At 41.8% G+C, this 19,072-nt stretch overlaps 1 protein-coding gene across 1 annotated transcript; it reads right to left on the bottom strand.

Annotated features, from left to right (window-relative positions):
• Nucleotides 1-17,103: 17,103 nt before the first annotated feature.
• Nucleotides 17,104-19,068, bottom strand: LOC103810716 (D(1B) dopamine receptor-like; the record flags this gene model as incomplete). The annotated part of the gene is given in 2 exon segments (XM_009083635.1): nt 17,104-18,887; nt 18,889-19,068. Coding segments are annotated over 2 exon segments (1,350 nt in total), but the record flags the coding sequence as incomplete, so codon positions are not given.
• Nucleotides 19,069-19,072: the final 4 nt, after the last annotated feature.

Consider the following 19,072-nt stretch of genomic DNA (forward strand, 5'->3'; position numbering starts at 1 on the left):
CACTGATGCAAAATGAAACCAATACACAGAATCCAACAATCACAGAATCATTTAGGCTGGAAAACAGCTCTCAGATCACCAAGTCCCGCCATTAACCAAGCATCACCAGGTCCACCACTAAACCATGTCCCTAAGTGCCATCTCTACATGTATTTTAAGCACTTCCAAGGTTGAGGACTCTACCAATCTCCTGGACAGCCTGTTCCAATGCTTGACAACCCTTTGGAACAGGCTGCCCAAGAAAGTGGCTGAGTGTCATCTCATAGGTTTTGAAGAAGAAGGTTTTGTGGTCCTGGCAGACATCAGCCTCTGAAGAAAGAATGAAAGAACTAGGGCTCAGCATAAAGAAATCCACCATGGAGAAAAGCCATGTATGTAAGAGGTTGCTGCAGAAAGGGAAAGCATAAACTGTTCTTGAACTAGTGGGGTTGCAATTTGATTTTTTTTTAAATACCAGTAAGACCAGCATGACAGTAGAGTAGATGTCTGTGGGAGCTGGGGAAGGTTTTCCTCTGGTCATGCTAAGGAATAAACTGTAGAAATGTGATTCAGATGTAATCAATCTCTCTCTAACGAGGCACTAGGCTACTTCCATGGATCTCCTACGGCCTTATGCAACATTCTTCTGGTGTTCATAGGTTCAAATTTCTGGAATAAATCATTGGCAATGTGATACAAGGCAGGATAAATCTAACTGTATCACAACAAGACTATGAACAGCCACAAATCACACTGTGAGCAGGAACATAATGACAATTTCTCTTACTCTTTGAAGTGCCCTGAATTCCCCTGACCCTGTCTTGGAGTGAGCTGCAAACAGACAATGCTCAAAAAAAAACAAAGTCACAGATCAGACACAGGTGTTTCTAAGTCCATGTGGAATGATCAGCTTCAGCTGCTTTCATTCTCTTCTCTTTTTCCACACTATAACCAAAGTCTTTCAGCACAATTTCTTAACTGACACAAAACAAGAGATAATTGTTGAATTTTTCAGTGACTTCACACAGAAAAGCCTCTCTTCTGTTAATCCATATATGTGTCTCCAGCAGAAGTATGCTGTAATGATGATAGCTATTTTACTTGCTCAGAACTTATTTTCTCTGAAATTGTTTTACAATGCAGCAGAGGAAAAGTCATAGCTATACTGAGTGTATCTCTTGTAGCTAACAGCACTGCAAAATGTGGTTAGCTGCTCTTGGCTGTACATTATCCACAGAGCCAGGGATTAACAGTGATCCTCCTGACTGTAATGGAAAAAATCAAAAAAAAAGGAAATCAATAGGAATAGGAAAAATGTTTTAATTAGCATTTGAAATTCAAAATGCTAAGCATATCGATCTGGAGTATCTGTAGCAATTACAGCTGAGCATCACAGCATAGAAATGCCACAACACTCAGTTACACTGTGTTTTAAAGCCCCGTGGCACAAAAGCCAACCTGCTGCTGAATAATTTTGCTCACCTTTTATTGCCCACCAGCTTTAGTGGCAGCAGTGATTTGTGCTGATATTCTGGAGTGGGAGATTCCAGTTTGTGTCATCTGGATGGAACCAGTGGGTGGTCTGAATGTGCTCCTCATTAAGGCAATGTGGTTAAATGAAGGAATGAGCTCTACCATAAACCATCAAGAACTTTGAGGGCACCTTGCTGTGCACTAGGAACTTGGTAGGCACAAGTTTAACCTTCCCAAATGAGTCACAATAATATACACTCACACCATACCGTGTGGAAAATAAACTGAAAATGGAACCTCTTCAATATATATTCCGAACCCAAACATCTGCTCCACCATAAACATGCACTGCACAGTTGTAGAATATTAGTCCTTTCATCAGCAGAGGTAATCAGCTTTGAATAGCTGACTATCTACTTCCAGTAGGTGCACAGTGCTTTACCTTAAATAGCTTTCCTTTGAAGAGAGACACCCTGTAAAGCACATTTTAAAGACCACTTTCCAGCAACATTCTAACATCAACCTGGTAATAGTTATAATGTCTGTATCAGGGTGAGCTATGGCCCAAGACCTCTCCCAGCATCTCAGGCATCACTGTGGCTAACACCACAAAACAAGCAATGGAGTTGTGCTGGTACAAGAGTTGCTGCGACAGGAAAGGGTGAAATGTGCCTGTAGGGAGGTTGGGAAAACTCAGGGACAAATCTGTAGATCCTTTTTGTCCTCCTCTGAGAGCAGAGCCATGGGATTACTGAGGAGCTACTCTCATCTCCACTCATTGTCATCTCAAGGTCTTTTTCTCCCATCAGAGTGGCCATTTGGAGACACAGGGAGTTCTGATATCTCTTGCCATTACAAAGATTATCAGATGAGACTGAAAGGAGGCAGGGATAGGCCATGCCTATCACAGCCAAAGTAAGTCAGAGTGCTTCTGAGCAGCAGGATAAAACCAAATGCTACATAGTCTGCTCTGTGGCAGCAGTGGCTTAGGCAGAAAGGTCTGCCCATGGTTCTGGCCTCTCTCTTAACGGGGAGCACAGCACCTCACCAGGATGCACGAGCAGGGAGAGAGGAGACCTCTAACATCCCCAACTTACTTCTTGCCATGTAAATCCCACTATAATCTGCTCTCAGGCTCTACAAACAGTTGATGCAGGTATATTATTACATACTCAATTGTGAGTGACATTCAGCACCAGAACCCCTGTCAGTGCCAGAGACCCTGGGGATGGAATGGGCCTTTTCTGCCTGTCATCTCTTTCCACTATTACTGCCATAAAAGACATTTTGCAGTGCAACAGTGGCCAATCCACAGTTCATGGCCCATGTCCCACCCTGGACAGTTAAAACTTAACTCCCATTCTTGGGCTATTTCACCTCACTGGCAGTGAAGCTGTGGTGGTTCAGGAGCTCCCACATATGATCAAGTGAGCCAGGCAGCATTCTGCCCCTGGACTTGGTGCTGACGAGGCCACACCTTGAGTACTGTGCTCAGCTCTGGGCCCCTCAGTTCAGGAGGGACATTGAGGTGCTGGAGCAGGTCCAGAGAAGAGCAACGAGGCTGGTGAAGGGACTGGAGCACAAGTGCCATGAGGAGAGGCTGAGGGAGCTGGGGGTGTTCAGCCTGGAGAAGAGGAGGCTCAGGGGAGACCTTATCACCCTCTACAACTCCCTGACAGGAGGTTGGAGTCAGGTGGGGGTTGGTCTCTTCTCCCAGGCAACCAGCAGCAGGACAAGAGGGCACAGACTCAAGCTCTGCCAGGGGAGGGTTAGGTTAGATATTAGGACTGCAGAGCACTGTGATGAGTTTATGCATCTAGGCATTAGGTCTAATTTCACAATGCTTGTGTGTAGCATCATCATATCTCTCAGCAAAATGTTGTGCAAAACTTTCTGGTTATTTGGGTGTTTTTCCAAATATGGAGTAGGAAAACAGGAAAAAAAAACACAACCCAGATTCACATTTGTCAATGCTTTCCTGTTTCCTGGGCCCTAAACTGTTTCCACTGGCTATAAAATTCCTTTTCTTAGGCACTTCCATGTAACTTCCAAAATAAGAGCTGATGCCCCAGTGAACACTCACAGGGCAAAGCCAGCTCCCCAAGCATAGTGCTGTACTTCTAGGCTGAGGAGAGCCACCCTCTGGTTCACCACATTTTTCACTTCATACAGTACTGAAGCTCCCTAAAAGACAACAGCTGCCTTAATTCTTTGTGATCGTTAAATGGCAGGAGATGACTCATTTAGAACTAGCAAAAAACCCAAGAAAGAAATGCCAAAGTTCCCAAGTTCAGCATTCCAAAAATGACTTTCAATTTGACAAGCATGAGTGGAAAGAGCTCTTCATCAGACTCTGAGCTGCAGCTCTGCGTAGCTCAGGAGCAGCAAAGCACAGGTCAGGCCACTGAGAAATGCAATGGAGAGCAAAGTAGAGACCTGACAAGACATTTGCCTTCACAGAAGGAAAGGAGAGGAATCATTTTGACATAAATCTAAAAAGCCTGATGAGAATCTTTTTCTTAAGGGCAATTTAAGAAGGGTGGATATAATCATAGAAAAGAGTGCAGAGCCCCAGGAAGAATCCAGTAGACTCTTAGAGGACCTGTACACGGAAACATGAAACACTAAAGCCACTACAATTATTAAAGAAGTTCCCTGGGGATTCCACAAGTACACAATTCAGTCTGCTCCCTGGGAATAAAGCTGTAGCCATTCTCCAGAGTATCTCCAATGGGGCATAAATCAAAAGCCTGAAAGCAAAATGAGATGATTCATCTCTCAGACAGGCACCAGTCTTGCCGAGAGCAATGCGGAGTAACCAGTTACATTCCTGAAGAAGGTGTTCTGAGGAAACAGATTCCTAAGTGGCCTATCACCAGCTAAAGGTACTGTCTAGTGACAGTCAAGTTTTCTACAGCTTGTAAGACACAGTGTACTCTCAAGCCCTTAATCAAATGATTACATTCATGATGTGGACTCTTCACATTTCCAAGAACATTTCCTGGTTTGGTTTCAAGACCCTGGTAAAGAAAAAATCAACTTTTCTAGAGAGGTCAAGTGGTTTGAACTGTTGAGGATTGTTGTGTGTAGTAAAACAAAGCATCCACATTTTGGGCAGAAACAACTGCAGCTTTAAACCAGAAATGCAACACTGCAGCATGCAGCTTGCCATGCACAGCAGGTATGCACTTTTTATACCACAAGAAGCCCAAAAGAATAAAATGTGGAAGAATTATCTGTAATATTCTAAAAGAAGCTAACAGCATGTAGGCGAAAATCTGTACCCAGAATTATGTAATAAATAAAGTTTACTTACTCTCTGGGCATTTTCATCTTCACTTACTAATCTATCTTCCAATGGGACCATTATTTAATGTTTCAAAATGTCAGCAGCTTTCAATTGTGTCTTTTAAAGTGAGTAGTTTAAAACAAAATTTCTTCCCCAGAGTTCATTAGTACTACAGTGCAGTTGCAGTAGTTGATGCTTCATGCTCCTGAGGTGGAGGCATTTTCAACTACTATATTTTTATTTTATTTTATATTAGAGGAACCTTCTCATGAAGGCTCACTGAGGGTTAAGGATGTCTGTCCAAGCTAGTGAAGTCAACCCAAGGGATGTCCCTTTCTATTACAGACATAGCAGTGAATAAGAATCATAGAATCATAGAATTGCAGTAGTTGATGCTTCATGCTCCTGAGGTGGAGGCATTTTCAACTACTATATTTTTATTTTATTTTATATTAGAGGAACCTTCTCATGAAGGCTCACTGAGGGTTAAGGATGTCTGTCCAAGCTAGTGAAGTCAACCCAAGGGATGTCCCTTTCTATTACAGACATAGCAGTGAATAAGAATCATAGAATCATAGAATAGAATTGGAGAGACCAAGAGACCAAGACCAAAGAATTTGCAGAGCTTCATTAAAGGTAATGAAAGTTGTGCATCAATGAGAACAACTCCAAAGCTAATGAATGAATGGCGTGATCACAAGTATTTTTTCCCAAATACCATCAAACTTCTGTGACATAGGGTAGCCCAACAAAACATGTACAAATAGGAATCTAGTGAGGTCTTGAGCTGGAAATTCATGCAGTTGTATGCAGACAAGTGATACTTTGTAAAACAGAGTGGAGAAAGGAGACCTGTTTCCCACCCTGGGTACATGGGGTACATGCACTTAGCTGTGAAGCTGCACAATTGCATAGGATGTCTGAGTGCTCACATCAGGCCATCTCTGCCCCTGGAGCTGCACTAAAACACATGTGCTTTACCTCCTCTACTGTGCCCACAGTGATAGCTACAGTGACCAACAGTCAGGGGAACCACAAAGTTATTATCAGGGGATCAGTGAAAATAGAAAGACAAACATTACCTGGAAATGTGTCTGCTGTTATCAGCCTATGTCATTTTTATCTGAATTTGAATGAAAATTGTGAGAAGAATTTTTGACTTGGATTGAAAATGGATATCTGAAAAATAGCTTCTAAATAAGAACAAATGTAGCTTAATAGAGTGAGGAGTCAAACCACTGAAAGAAAAAAAGAGAAGATTTCTTTTTGTAGCGTAATGATAATTCCACTGGCATTAAGTATCTCTCAATGCATGATTGAAGGTAATACTCAGACAAATGTCTGCATCATTAAAGTCATAATAACGACCTGTGAATTTAGGGCATATTCAAAAACATGAATTTCATCAGATCACCCATGCAAACAGCAAATTCTTCAAATCAGTCTGCATTCACCTTGCTGTTTCCATCTAGAGAGAGCACCAGGCTTTTCTCTTTCTCATTTTTTTTTTCTCTTTTTAAGGTAAGTTTGCAATTCTAACAGACCACTGGGCTAATGTTAGATACACTGTGGTACAAGCAGGAAAGAGACAGAGACCATTATTGCCCACAGAGAATCCACAGGGAACAGGTCCCAGAAGCTCATGGTAAGAGATCCTGTGCCCTGACTGTCCCAGTCCTGGCTGCCTGTGCCTGAGGGTCACAGTGGGTAGGGTAAGCCCCACCAATTTCACCTTGGAAACATCTCATCCAGCTTCAATTGCAGCTCCAATCCAGCCCTAATGCATATTCTTTAATATTTCTTCTTTGTTTTATAGCAGACTAGAAACAGAATAACAAATGTCCCCCAGTGGGATGGGGAAAGAGGAAATGAAGAGTAGCAGTGAGGAAGCTTGTGGGTCAAGACAAAAATGGTTTAATAAGCAAAGGATGCAAGGAAAAAAAAATGAAACAAGTGCTGAAAAGGCAACAATTCACCACATCCCTTGTGCAGACCTCCAGCCAGTTCCTGACCAAAAGGTGACTAACCTACCTAGCCTTACTCTTCTCTGTTTTATTGCTGAGCATGACTTTATACACCATGGAGTAGCTCTTTCATTAGTTCAAATCATCTTTCTGGTTATGTCTGTTCCCAGTCCCTAATCTATGTAGGAAAGGAGGCAGAGTGAGAAACAGAGAAGGTTTTGATGCTGTGCAAACACTCTTTGCATAACATTCAAATATTAAACACATTAATATGTGTGCTATCATTCAAACATAAGTGTGCTCTGGTCACAGACTTAAACCACAGTATCATATGGGCTGCTATGAAGAAAATTAACTCCACCCCAGCCAGAGCCAGCACAGAAGAGCTGATTTTTGGGTGAGATATGCAGCTCTGGCTGTAAGTAGCTACATTAGCAATACGGAATTCATAGCCAGAAGCTGATCATATTTTTGTTATACTTCTCAAAATTGGCTCTGCATCTTCGAAGGCAGATTTAATGTAGTTGGGTGAGCTGGCCACTGAAAATCTTATGAACACAGAACACGGTACTAAATTTGATGTCAGAAGTGCTTACATAGCACAAGTTGCAGAGTTTTAATATGGATGTGGGTTTGTTTGCTTTCTACAGAGAATGTAATGATACTTCTTTTAAATTGCACCTAGCAGCCTTGTCTTTAACTTACTTTGTTTTGTGGGGGTGGAAAGGAGCTAGGGGAAATAAAATATTCCTGATAGAAATTCCTAATGATTTGGCAATCCATCGGAATAGCACAAATTACTTCAAATGTATCAGAGTTAAATATTTTGACCAGAATCTGCACATTCCAATGTCTTGTTTGGCATCTGAGTTATGTTTTGGATTGAGAAGGGGGAAGAGAACTTCTAGACTCATCAGATCTCAACTGTCAGCTGCAGCTCAAAATCTGTGGATACACGACAAGTTCACTTTCATTACACGTCATCAGCTTTAGAACCAGATTTGTCCTAAGAAGGATATGGAAATGAAAAACCCACTCAGTTACAAAACTGTTAAAAAGTCAGTTACTCCTACCAGTGCAGGATGCTACAGTTACTCTTCCATTGTTGTAGATACCTCCAAACCCTAAACACTGAAACAAATAGGTTTGTACACTTTAATTGTGGGAAGGAAAACAGCCTTTGGCCTTTTCATGCAGCCTCACTCCTTCACTCCTGCTGTGCACATATGGCTCCTGCAGTTACTGCCACTCACACACCAACAAAAGCAGGACAGGAGTTCCCATACAACAGTCTGTCACTTAAAAGCATTTGATTTGCTGCCCCAGACTAATACTCCTATTTTTTCCCTACTAAACCCTGCATATGAAAGCAGCTAAAATCCTCCAGGCAAGGCAAGAACACTGGCTGAAGAAGATTTGTTAATGCCATGTTATCTGCACAGCACTGAGTCAAAGAGTTAATGATGTATGGGAATGTTAAGAAAAGTTTGACATTTTCTTCTATCCAGCCTTCCATCCCTTAGATGCATTATTTTAAAAATACCTTCAATATTTTCCCAGATCTGCATAGGGCAAGATAATCAGACTCAAAACTCTTCAGGAAGATTGAAAATACATGGAAGAATAATGTGATTCTTTGTTGAACAAGATGATCTCCTGCTAAATGTCTCTTTGGGTTGGATTGGTGAGTCAAACTCTACCTGAAACACATTCCCTACTCTGCTTATTTTTTGTTATTTGTTTGTTTTGCTTCTCTTCCTGCTCCTTCGTTATCAAATACTGATTCCTTCCAATCTATTGCAAATTTACACCTGTGTTTTTACTGAGGCAATACATGAGGGTGGTGTAAAAGTGCCATAATTCCTCTCTGAATTAGGCTTGCAGTGGTCACAGGATACTTTCCATAAATTAGGGAGGCAGTAGTATAGTAGGGCACAGATGCTGCACAAGAAATATAAGAGTCATAATCAACTCCCCTATAAAGTGAACTGAAAAGTCTGGAATCATTTACCTTACAAGCATATAAGCTCACAAATACACTAGGCTGGGAAGTTTTGTTCTCTTTGCCATGTGACACGAGAAATAAGGAGGCATTAGATGAAAAAGAGAGGCAGCAAATCAACAGCTGATCACAGGAACCAATTTTTCAAACAGTTTTGACACTCTCAGATTTGAAAGTGAAACCATAGTGAACTTCTAAGCCCAAGTTGGACAAGGACACAATCTTCAGCAATACCTAAAGTCAGTTACAATTGTAGAGAAATAACTACTCATCAAGTATCTTTTATTATCCTGTATGACAAAGAAAGAGACTTTCTATCACATGCACTTTGCTTCATCAGATATAGAGGCAAAATACTTCAGACCTGAAAGGCTTTTGTTCCCAAAAGTTTGACTGTTTATTGTATAAGCTAAATATAAGATATAAACCTTGGGGGATTTATAATACTAAATGACAACAAAAATCAGGGATGGGGTATAAAGCAGCAAGCCTCAGACACCAGTATTTTAAGTACAATTTAACAAGGAACAGCTACAGAAAATGAAATGCCTTCATTTGGAGCTGCAATATTTGAAAGGGTTAGACAAACCATGTGCATGTCTTGCCAGGTGTAAGAGTTCCTTTTAGTGCAAGATTTAGTGATTTTAGTGCATGATCCTCCTGAAGACCTCAGCAACCTCCCTCTTCACTCCAGGAAAAAATGATTGGCTCATTTTCAAACACTTTCAATACCAGACTGGTCAAATAAAATGAAAACTTTCTTAACTGTGGAAGAAGTTAAAACTAACACTTTGCCATACCCATGCTAGGGCTTATTAAAAGTTTGACAAGACATTTAAGTCACTTTTCAATGCTCTTCTCCACTTCTTCCTATAGGAAGAACTTTGTGCTGTTGGAGTATGATGACTTATCTTGCATAGGTCACTCAATGGACTTCATTGATCCTATAATCACTAACCAGGTTTAGATTCCAACCAGAGGCCAAATACAGAAATACTTCATATAATCCACCTTCTGGGTATTTTGTGTTGCTGTATGAAATATTGGCTAAGCGGTGGGAGTGGGAGGAAGCAGCTGAGGCTGAAATTAAGCCAGAAAGCAATCCAATTACGGCTTGCTAACACTAGAAGACTATCAGACACTTTTAGGACAATTTATTATATCTAATCAAGTAGAAGAAAACTTTTCCTCCTGTACCAAACAACGGTCTTTAGTGCTCCAGCTAATAGGCGCAAAAATTAAGGAGGAGAGAAGAGAAGGAGAGGGAGAGGGAAGAGGAAGGGGGAGAGGGAGATGGAAAGGAAAAGGAAAAGGGAGAGGGTGAGGGAGAGGGAGAGGACAGACAACAAAGAAGATATTTTTAGAATGGCAAAGTCATCCCTTTTAAGTCAGCTTCACCACTGAATGATCTGTCCTAGCAGATTAAAGTTATAAAGTTTGTATTCCTGCCATCACTGAGTTCATCGCATTTGCTTTTATACACAAGGCACTGAAGCATACCATCTTTTAAAAAAGCAACTGAAATTCAGCTGTGCCTCTCTGAGTCACAAAAAAAAAGCTCTCAGCCCAGAAATGTGAAGTTAAGGGCATCTTTGAGTTTCCCAAGGCTGCCTGAATGTGCAGTGAGGCACAGATGTAACACAAGCCACTCTTCAGCCAGCCCAAGCTGGGGGGCACATCACATAGGATGGTCCTCAGCACTGGTCCCAGTGCTGTAAAATCCTGCTTCAGGGTGTTTTAATAGCCCCTGCACATTAATGAGTACAGCAGTATGTGAGAGGCAGTGGTTTTCTTCAGCTTGCAGTGAGAGAATATAAAGCAGATGCTGAAGCAGATGATGCTCACAAGTGAGAAGGCAATATTTTCTCCAAGTGCCTAAAGCTGTGCCATCACATACACCCCATTGGTCTTCATTTTTGCTGAAACACCTTCCCACCAACTGTGGAGAGCTGGCAGCTGGAGACTAGGTGCTCCTGCATTGCTCACACTGGCTTGATTCAGTGAACACACTCATAACCTGTGATTTAGAACCAGATTCTGACTTAGAGACAGCCACTAAGGGCAATATTTGCAACGTGTATCATAGTCCAATGGTTATAGATCTTTCAAAAAAGTCCATTTCTCCTTGTTCTCTAAATTACACTTTTGGTGAATATTGTTGTGTTAAGAAGGGAAATGTTGTTGCTTGGGGATAAAATGCAACACCAACAAAAAAAGAGTATCTAAAAGATTCCCTTTGTCTGGAGACATAATGTCATTTAAGTGTAGCTTGAGGTAGTTCCAGATTTGGTGACAATGAGGTACCTAAGCAGCTAACTCCATGCCAGGATCTTCTGTTCACTGAAGGAGAAGTTATGAAGAATTATATGAAGTTAACAGAGCAAGCCAAAGGCTAGAAATTGAGACTTTTGATCTTACTAAAGAATTTTCAAATTGAAAAAATGAGGTCAGAGGGTAAAAGAGGGCATGCTGAACTTCCTGGTTAATATTTTACTCACGGGACATTTTCTAAACTGCAGCAGGTGAGCTGCAGACTAGACTTCTCCAATTCCTCTGAAGCAATCAAGCTCAGGCTGTGGTCAAGGCTCATCTCTGCTATGCAATCACCAGGCTCCTCAGGGAAAACTACATGTATTTAAGATTTCTTCAGCTCAAAATTAGGCTCCTATACTATGACCTACGTGCAGTTCAGACACCAAAACAGCAGCTCTTGTAGCCACATCCGTTCAAGCCACAGCCAGACAGCAGCTAAAACTAAGAGGCCACACCAACCAGATCTCATTGGCAACCACTTGTTTCAAAGCATAACCTCAAAAGAGAAGTGTGGTTTCTCTTTTATGTAGCAAACGAAAACCAGCAGTTCCTTTAAAAGTTTGGATTTCCTATGCACTACGTGCAGATTTTGAGCATCCATCCTGGAAGCAAAGGATGTACCTTGGAGCTCAGGTCCAGGGACTTGGCATTGGTGGTGAAGGGAGAGGTTCTGGTGCATCAGGAGTGGCTCCCTGCCCTGCAGTGCCCTGCACCAGCTGGCTGACACTAGACCAATTTCATGCAAACTGAACCCATCTGTGCATGTTATTGCCATTTCTTTCCTTATTTTTCAGACCTCCCTCCTAACATGAATCAGCAGATTAACAGGAGCAGGCTCAGGGCATTCCAGGGTCCTCTGACATCAATGAGGGTGCAGTACATGATACAAACAAATATTTGCTGTTAACTGCAGGGAATAATTCACAGGAAGAATGTTTTTTCATGGGGTGGAATTTTTAATTATTTTTATATGCTTACTGCATTGTATTTTGAAAACCTCACAAATGTGACTGGGATGGCTGTGATATAAATGATTAAGTCCCGAAAAATATTTATCCTCCTTAAACAGCTCTCTGTCCACTATAAATATTATTGAACCTTATCTCCAGTCACAACTGAAACAGACATACCAAAAGATAAAACCATCTCGTAAATTTTCTACTAAACTAAACTATCCTGGGAGAGCCAGTAGGGTCTCTGAAAAAAGCAATCCATCATCTGCTTCAGATGATAATATTATTTGTATTTCCACTTGTTACACCCCTAATGCCATTGCTGCTCACTGCAATCTTACCACAGCTACAATACACAAAATGCTGAAGAAGGAGGCACATCTTTGATGCCCCATTAATAATGGAAATGTCTTCATTTATAGTTGGTTTTGTGCACACCAGTGCTTTTAGACTAGAAGTGTACTCTTATCTTTGAAAACATCAGCTTAAATTTAGAGGGGCAAAATTCTGGCCATAAAAGCATAGTGCACTATATAGTTAACAGGGCACTAAAGATGCCAGTCATAGAATCATGGAATCATAGAATTTTAGGGGTTGGAATGGACCTTAGAGATCATCTAGTCCCAATCCCCTGCCCTGGGCAGGGACACCTTCTCACCAGATCAGGTTGCTCAAGGCTTCATCCAACCTGGCTGTGAACACTGCCAGGGTTGGGGCAGCCACAGCCTCCCTGGGCAACCTGGGCCAGTGTCTCATCACCCTCACAGGGAAAAAATTTTTCCTAATATCTAACCTAAACCTCCCCTCCTTCAATTTGAACCCATTACCCCTTGTCCTATCATTGCAGCTCCTAACACAGAGTCCCTCTCTGGCTCCTTGTAGGCCCTTCAGATATTGAAAAGTTGCTCTGAGGTCTCCACACAACCTTCTCCTCTTCAGGCTGAACAGCCCTAATTCCCTCAGCCTGTGCTCACAGGGGAGATGCTCCAGTCCTCTTAGCAACTTTGTGGCCTCCTCTGGACTTGCTCCAACAGTTCCATGTCCTTCTTACACTGAGGGCACCAGAACTGTGTGCAGTATTCCAGGTGGGTCTCATGAGAGCAGAGCAGAGGGGAAGAATCACCTCTTCTGACCTGCTGCCACACTCCCTTTGATGCAGTCCAGGATTTAATTGGCTTTCTGGGCTGAGCTCACACTTCAGCTCATGGTGAGCTTCCAAGATATGATTGGTGATGTTCTGTGTGGACTTCATGAGGCTCCTGGAAAGCTTGAAAATTCTTCCAAAGTCTGAAAACAAATATGTAAATCTGAATAGAAGAATTATTTCAGCAGGTGAAATGTTTTCTTCAGTGTGCCAACTTTAACATGTCATCATCCACTAGCAGAGAATACCAGTAGCAATATTCCTAAGAAGCCAGGAGAAATAATTGCACTACTCTGTGGCCCAAGCAAACATTCATCATTGAGGGCTTCTGCTGATTTAAATAGGCACTGAATATTTTCAAAGATCTTATGGATTCAACTAAACAGTAGGGAAAATAGCCTCAGAGGAAAGAAAAATCTCTGCATAATTCCTAACACAGACATAGGTGTGTTCCCTGCCTTTTGTGTGACAGTGACCAAAATGCCCTTCTTACTAAGAGTGGCAATTTTGGCACACACAAGCAGCTGAGGGACTTGTGGCCTCTCAAAGCTCCAGCCTGATGCATGTTCTGAACACTGCCTGCAGTCTTGAATGCTGAGTTTATACATGATTGACTCCTAAATGGTGTTAAGATTGTGCTCAGTGTTATTTCTACAAGAAGTCTTCCTAGTTTTGAAGCCTTTTTTTGTTACCTGTTACAAAAATACAGGAGCTCTCTCTACAGGAGTTCTCCCTGCAGACACACAGATGTGACTGGCAAAAGTAAAAAAACACAATGAAGCAAAGGAATAAAGTACCAGACTTACCAAAAATACTGCAGTGATTTTTCTCCCTTTGGAAACTGTTTTATTTGTGTTCACCTCTGAGAAAGACTTCTATATTTCTTTAGCTTGGGAAAAAACCCTCACTATACAACCCAACACCCATTGTTAAACCCAGAGGTGTTAAAAGCTCTTTTGGGGGTTGAAGAGTGAAAGAGTCTTTATGGTGTTTGCAGCATTTTACATAAAATGCTGTACTTTCATGTCCCCCATGTCCCAGCTGCTTAAAAATGAACTGAGATACCTGCACATGTTCTGTTCTTTCACTACAATGAACTCCTCTGGCATTAGTTAACTCAGACAGAAAACACACAAACTACAGATATAGAGACTCTCCTTTCATATGGAGCTATCCAGGACTAATAGAATAATAAATAAACTGTACAATAATAAATAAGCTGACTAAGATGTAATTTAAAAGCAACACATATTTAAGATAAGATTTCTCATAACACAAAACAGAAACTGAAAATAACCTGGGTCCATGAAAGTCAGCCATCACTCAGGACTAGATTAAGTCAAAGCCAAACTGCATCATACATTCAAATCACTAAAGTAAATTTAAAAAAGACAACACAAACCAAACAAACAAAAGCCCAACTGAGCTAGCAATAAGTGATCATGCTTGACTGGGGAGTAAAATGCATGACAGGAGCCAGGTGACTTTCACAGAAGAAAAGATGTGGGTAAGAGGCACAGAACCATCGGCACAGATGAGTTCCAGAGAGGCAACACAAGGATTTGAGCATTATAAAAACCTCCTTGTACTCCCAATGAACTCTGCTCTCTGGCTAGGCAGATGCATTAGTCCTTAAGAGGGAAACCATTAACAAAGTAGGGCAGCAGTTTCATCTGAGAGAAGCAAGTTAGAAGAATCCTTTTGGGGGTGTTTTGTTTGAAATGGGCTGCCCCTTTTTATAGTTCAAGGCAAGATACACATTTCTTTTTAAAGTTTATCTTACTAATTCTGAATACTTTAGCTTTGTCAATGGTAAGTAATTAAGGCACATTAAAAAGCATGAAATTGCCCCTATGAGTTAAGATAAAGGTTCTCTTTCAGACCCATAAGGTCAAGCTCTGCTTCCAGTAAAAAAGTACCTTCTCTCTGTCCTTTGAAGCAGAAATGTTCCCTTTCTGATGCTCCTAGGCTTTGAAGGATTAAGTCCCCTGACAGATACATATTCCAAGAAGAGAGATTACATCAAACAGTCTCCATCAGAAATCATTTACCAGATGAAGCTGTGAAATAAAACCTGCTAATGGAAAGTGGCAATCTAACCACTTTTCTGTATTGCCCTAATCGTGCTCCCAAAATCTAGGGGCAGGCTAAAAAATGCCTCCCTTCAGATCTACGATAAGACTGCTGCTAACACTCTGCATAAAGCTGTTATATAAACCCAGATGGAGATGTCTCCTTGCATCCCAGAGTTAGTCCACCCACTTATTCCAGACCCAAATACTGGATAAAATACAGGCATTGCCCTGGGAGCTGGAATCAGCACCTCTTGCACCTCGATATCGTAAGCTTTTTGTACAACCAGACAGTTTAACATGCTGTACCAGTCCTAAAATTTGAGTGGTTACTAGAAAACTCAGAAAAATCTAAATTCAGGTTGGATTAATTCATGACTGCATCCCCAGAAGCAGTTTCCTTCATTTTTATTTGGGAAAATGATTTTATTCTGGGCAAGTTTATCTAACCAGCAGAGCTAGAACTATGGCTAACTCATGGCAATGTATGATTGTTTTAGTAGAGCAATGATAATATATTTACCCTCAATGTCAAGCCATTAGAAGGCTGAACCTGGATATGGGCATGAGATACGTTGTTCAAGCTTCCCTAAGCTAGTCCCAATACCCTTTCCTAAGGACAGCTGTAAAGGGATATTACACTGAGATTTCATATCAACACCAAGGAAAAGCTCAGGTAGATGTCAACCTTAGTGACAAACAGTTGAAAAGATAATCCAAAATGATATAACCAGTTAATATCAAAGACTACACACATAGAACGTTGCTTGCAGACAAAACCAGATTGCAGTAGAGGCAACCACAAAGGGATTTCAATCACATGACTCCTGCACTTCTTCCACCCCATATTCCAAGGAGAAGTAAGACAACCTCCAAACCAGTATTAAGAGTTTGACTTCCAAACAGGCTTCAGTACTCAGCCCACAACACTCACAAATTCCAGCATCTGGTGCCACGACTTCCCCTGATTCATGTTGCCTACAGCAGAGCCCACTTTTCCTCCAAACTTCATCTCCCAGTCAGGCGGGATGGGGAGGCTGTGGGGTCAGGGCCATTAGGAGGGAGTGATACAGAATCCACACCTACAATTCAATTTCAATCTGCTCAGCTCATGGCATGGCTATTTTTATCAGTCAAATTAATTCAAATGCTGCTCATTTTGTGAACTAAAACTTGAAATATTGTTATTGCTTTCACTACCTTTGATCATTTGTTTTGGAAACAGGATCACTTTTGATTTCTGAGCTGAAAGCTTACAAATGTTTCTATTATTCTGTTTGATGTAAATGATTCAATAGCAACAGAGCTCTTTCACAATTTTTAAGGACTGCTTTAAAATGTTTTGTAGACTCGAAGCACTCACAGCATATTTAAATTCCAGTTCATAAGTAAATAACTAAAAAAATACATCAATGGCATTTTTTTCTTCTCCTGATGTGAGTTCTCTAGTGTCTACACTGGGAAATGCTGATTATGAATATAATTTTCAAACATAACTATTAGGTTTTAGACACATCCAGCAGCTAATTCTATCACCAGACTCTTTTAAAAAGTAAAATAAAAGTAAAGCATTTTTAAAAAGTCAGTTCGAGTACAGGATAGAGTGGAATGTTTTAATAGCTTATAGGTATGTACACTTGATATTCTTAGCTGCAGAGAGGGATAGCATCACTTATAATACTAAAGAAAAACAGGCATAAATCTTGCTGTAAGAGCCATATAAAAGAGTTCATTTAAGTCAAGCATTCCTATGAGCATTGCTTTTATTCAAAAACTGTATTTTCTATGCAGACTATTTTGCTTTTAAAATAATAGGGTTTAGCTGTTAGTCATTCTAACCATTCAAATAGAAATGTTACTTTGAATGCTTGTTGTAAACCTTGCAGAGTGACAAATGAAAGATAATAAACCCTTGATCAATATAATTTTTATTTATTCATCTGGGAACAGAGGATATCATAGGCAACAACGCCGCCTAGGAGAATAAGGATTTCACATAAACTGTTCTGGCAGAAACACACATTTAAATAATCATCCAAATCACCACCTCACTGTTTCCATCTTTGAAAAAAATAAAACAAAGGGAAAAAACACTTTAAAAAAAACAAGCTAAAAAAAGAAACAGAAGATCTGAACAAACAAACAGCCTAGAATTTTTTTCTGTTTAATGTCTTTGCCAGCCACATCTGTCCCTGATTTTAGAAGTCGTATTACTTAGCACTGACAATGGCACCTTTCATTTACAAATACGTTAGGAACATGAACTGACTGTAATTATACCACGATACCTCACCACAGCTAATCAACACAACTGCCTGGTGCTCTCTCAGCCTGGGGAGATGGTGATTTAAGTTTGTGCTGCCAGCTCCCTGTATGTCAGTGTCCACATCCTGGAAGTGCTACACACATAAGTGAGTTTAGCATGAAGTGACTGACCAAACTACAGTGCAAAATCAAGCAGGTTTTTCCACTCAGTATTAATATTTCCTTTTATAATCCAAGGAGAACTGACGAGAGCAGGATGCAATTTAATGTAAACCATTTGGAGTGAAAGGTGTTATTTTGCCTAGTGAAATCTCCCCCTCACAGTCCAGCTCACAGACAGAGTCAGTGGCAACCTCCTGGTCGGGGGAGATCTGGGACATCCTATCGAAAGGGTCCTCACGATTTTCCTCACAGTCAACCACATTTGGGATCATGTTAACATAAGCAGTCACTATCTCCTTATGGAAAAGGGTGTCCTGGTTGTAAGAGATAAGCTCATTGCTTATATTAACAGTCTCCACTGGGGTACTAGAGCAAAACTGACCACATCCCAGGAGGTTGGAGAAAACCTTCCTAAAGTCAGCATTGAAGGCATAGATGATGGGGTTGAGAGAGGAGTTTGCCCAACCAAACCAGACAAAGATATTAAAGGTGGTCTCACTGACGCAGGGGAGCCCAGCGTGGGGGTCACTGGGTGGGCTCTCACAGAAGGGAACCATGCAGTTCAAGATGAAGAATGGCAGCCAGCAGCAGACAAAGACACCCATGATGACAGAAAGAGTCTTCAACACCTTGGTTTCTTTCCTGATGGAGGACTTGAGGCTGGTGTGATGGTGGCAGTCAGTGCGGCTGCTCCTGCAGCTCTGTGCATGCTCAGCTGCCCTTTCCAAGGAAGAGATACGGCGAATCTGCACCTGGGCAATGCGGTAGATTCGAGTGTAGGTAACTATCATGATAGCCACCGGGATATAAAAACTGATCAAGGAGGAGGAAATAGCGTAAGTCCTGTTGAGGCTGGAGTCACAGCTCTCTGATGGTCCAGCGAGGGTATCATTGCTGCCAGAGGTCCCATATGAGGGTCTCATTGCTGCTAACGCCACCCATGTGGTGCTCATGTCTTCTGCCCAGGTGGTGACAGCACCTGCCGCTGCCCAGCCCGTGCTAAATCCATCTCCGACATCATCACCAGCAACAACATCCCCACTTTTGTGCCAGTTGAGTTGGACAGGGATGAAGGAGATGAGCACAGACAGCGCCCATGCCACACCGATCATCACCAGAGCCAAACGCTGGGTCATCTTCCTCTCGTAGCGGAAGGGGCTGGAAATGGCCCAGTACCTGTCCACACTGATCACACACAGGTTCAGGATGGAGGCCGTGGAGCACATGATATCGAAGGCCACCCAGACGCTGCAGAAAGCCCCAAAAGGCCAGCCAGTACCCTGCCACCTCGGCTACCGCCTTCCAGGGCATGACCAGCAGGGCCACCAGCAGGTCCGACACGGCCAGGGACACGATGAAGATGTTGGTGACTTTGCTCCGCAGGTGCCGGTAGCGCACGATGGCCGCGCACACCAGCACGTTCCCGAAGAGGGTCCAGAGGATGAGCAGCGCCAGC

The sequence above is a fragment of the Acanthisitta chloris genome, unplaced genomic scaffold (genome assembly GCF_000695815.1).
Source record: "Acanthisitta chloris isolate BGI_N310 unplaced genomic scaffold, ASM69581v1 scaffold14000, whole genome shotgun sequence".
In the NCBI taxonomy this organism is placed as follows: domain Eukaryota; kingdom Metazoa; phylum Chordata; class Aves; order Passeriformes; family Acanthisittidae; genus Acanthisitta; species Acanthisitta chloris.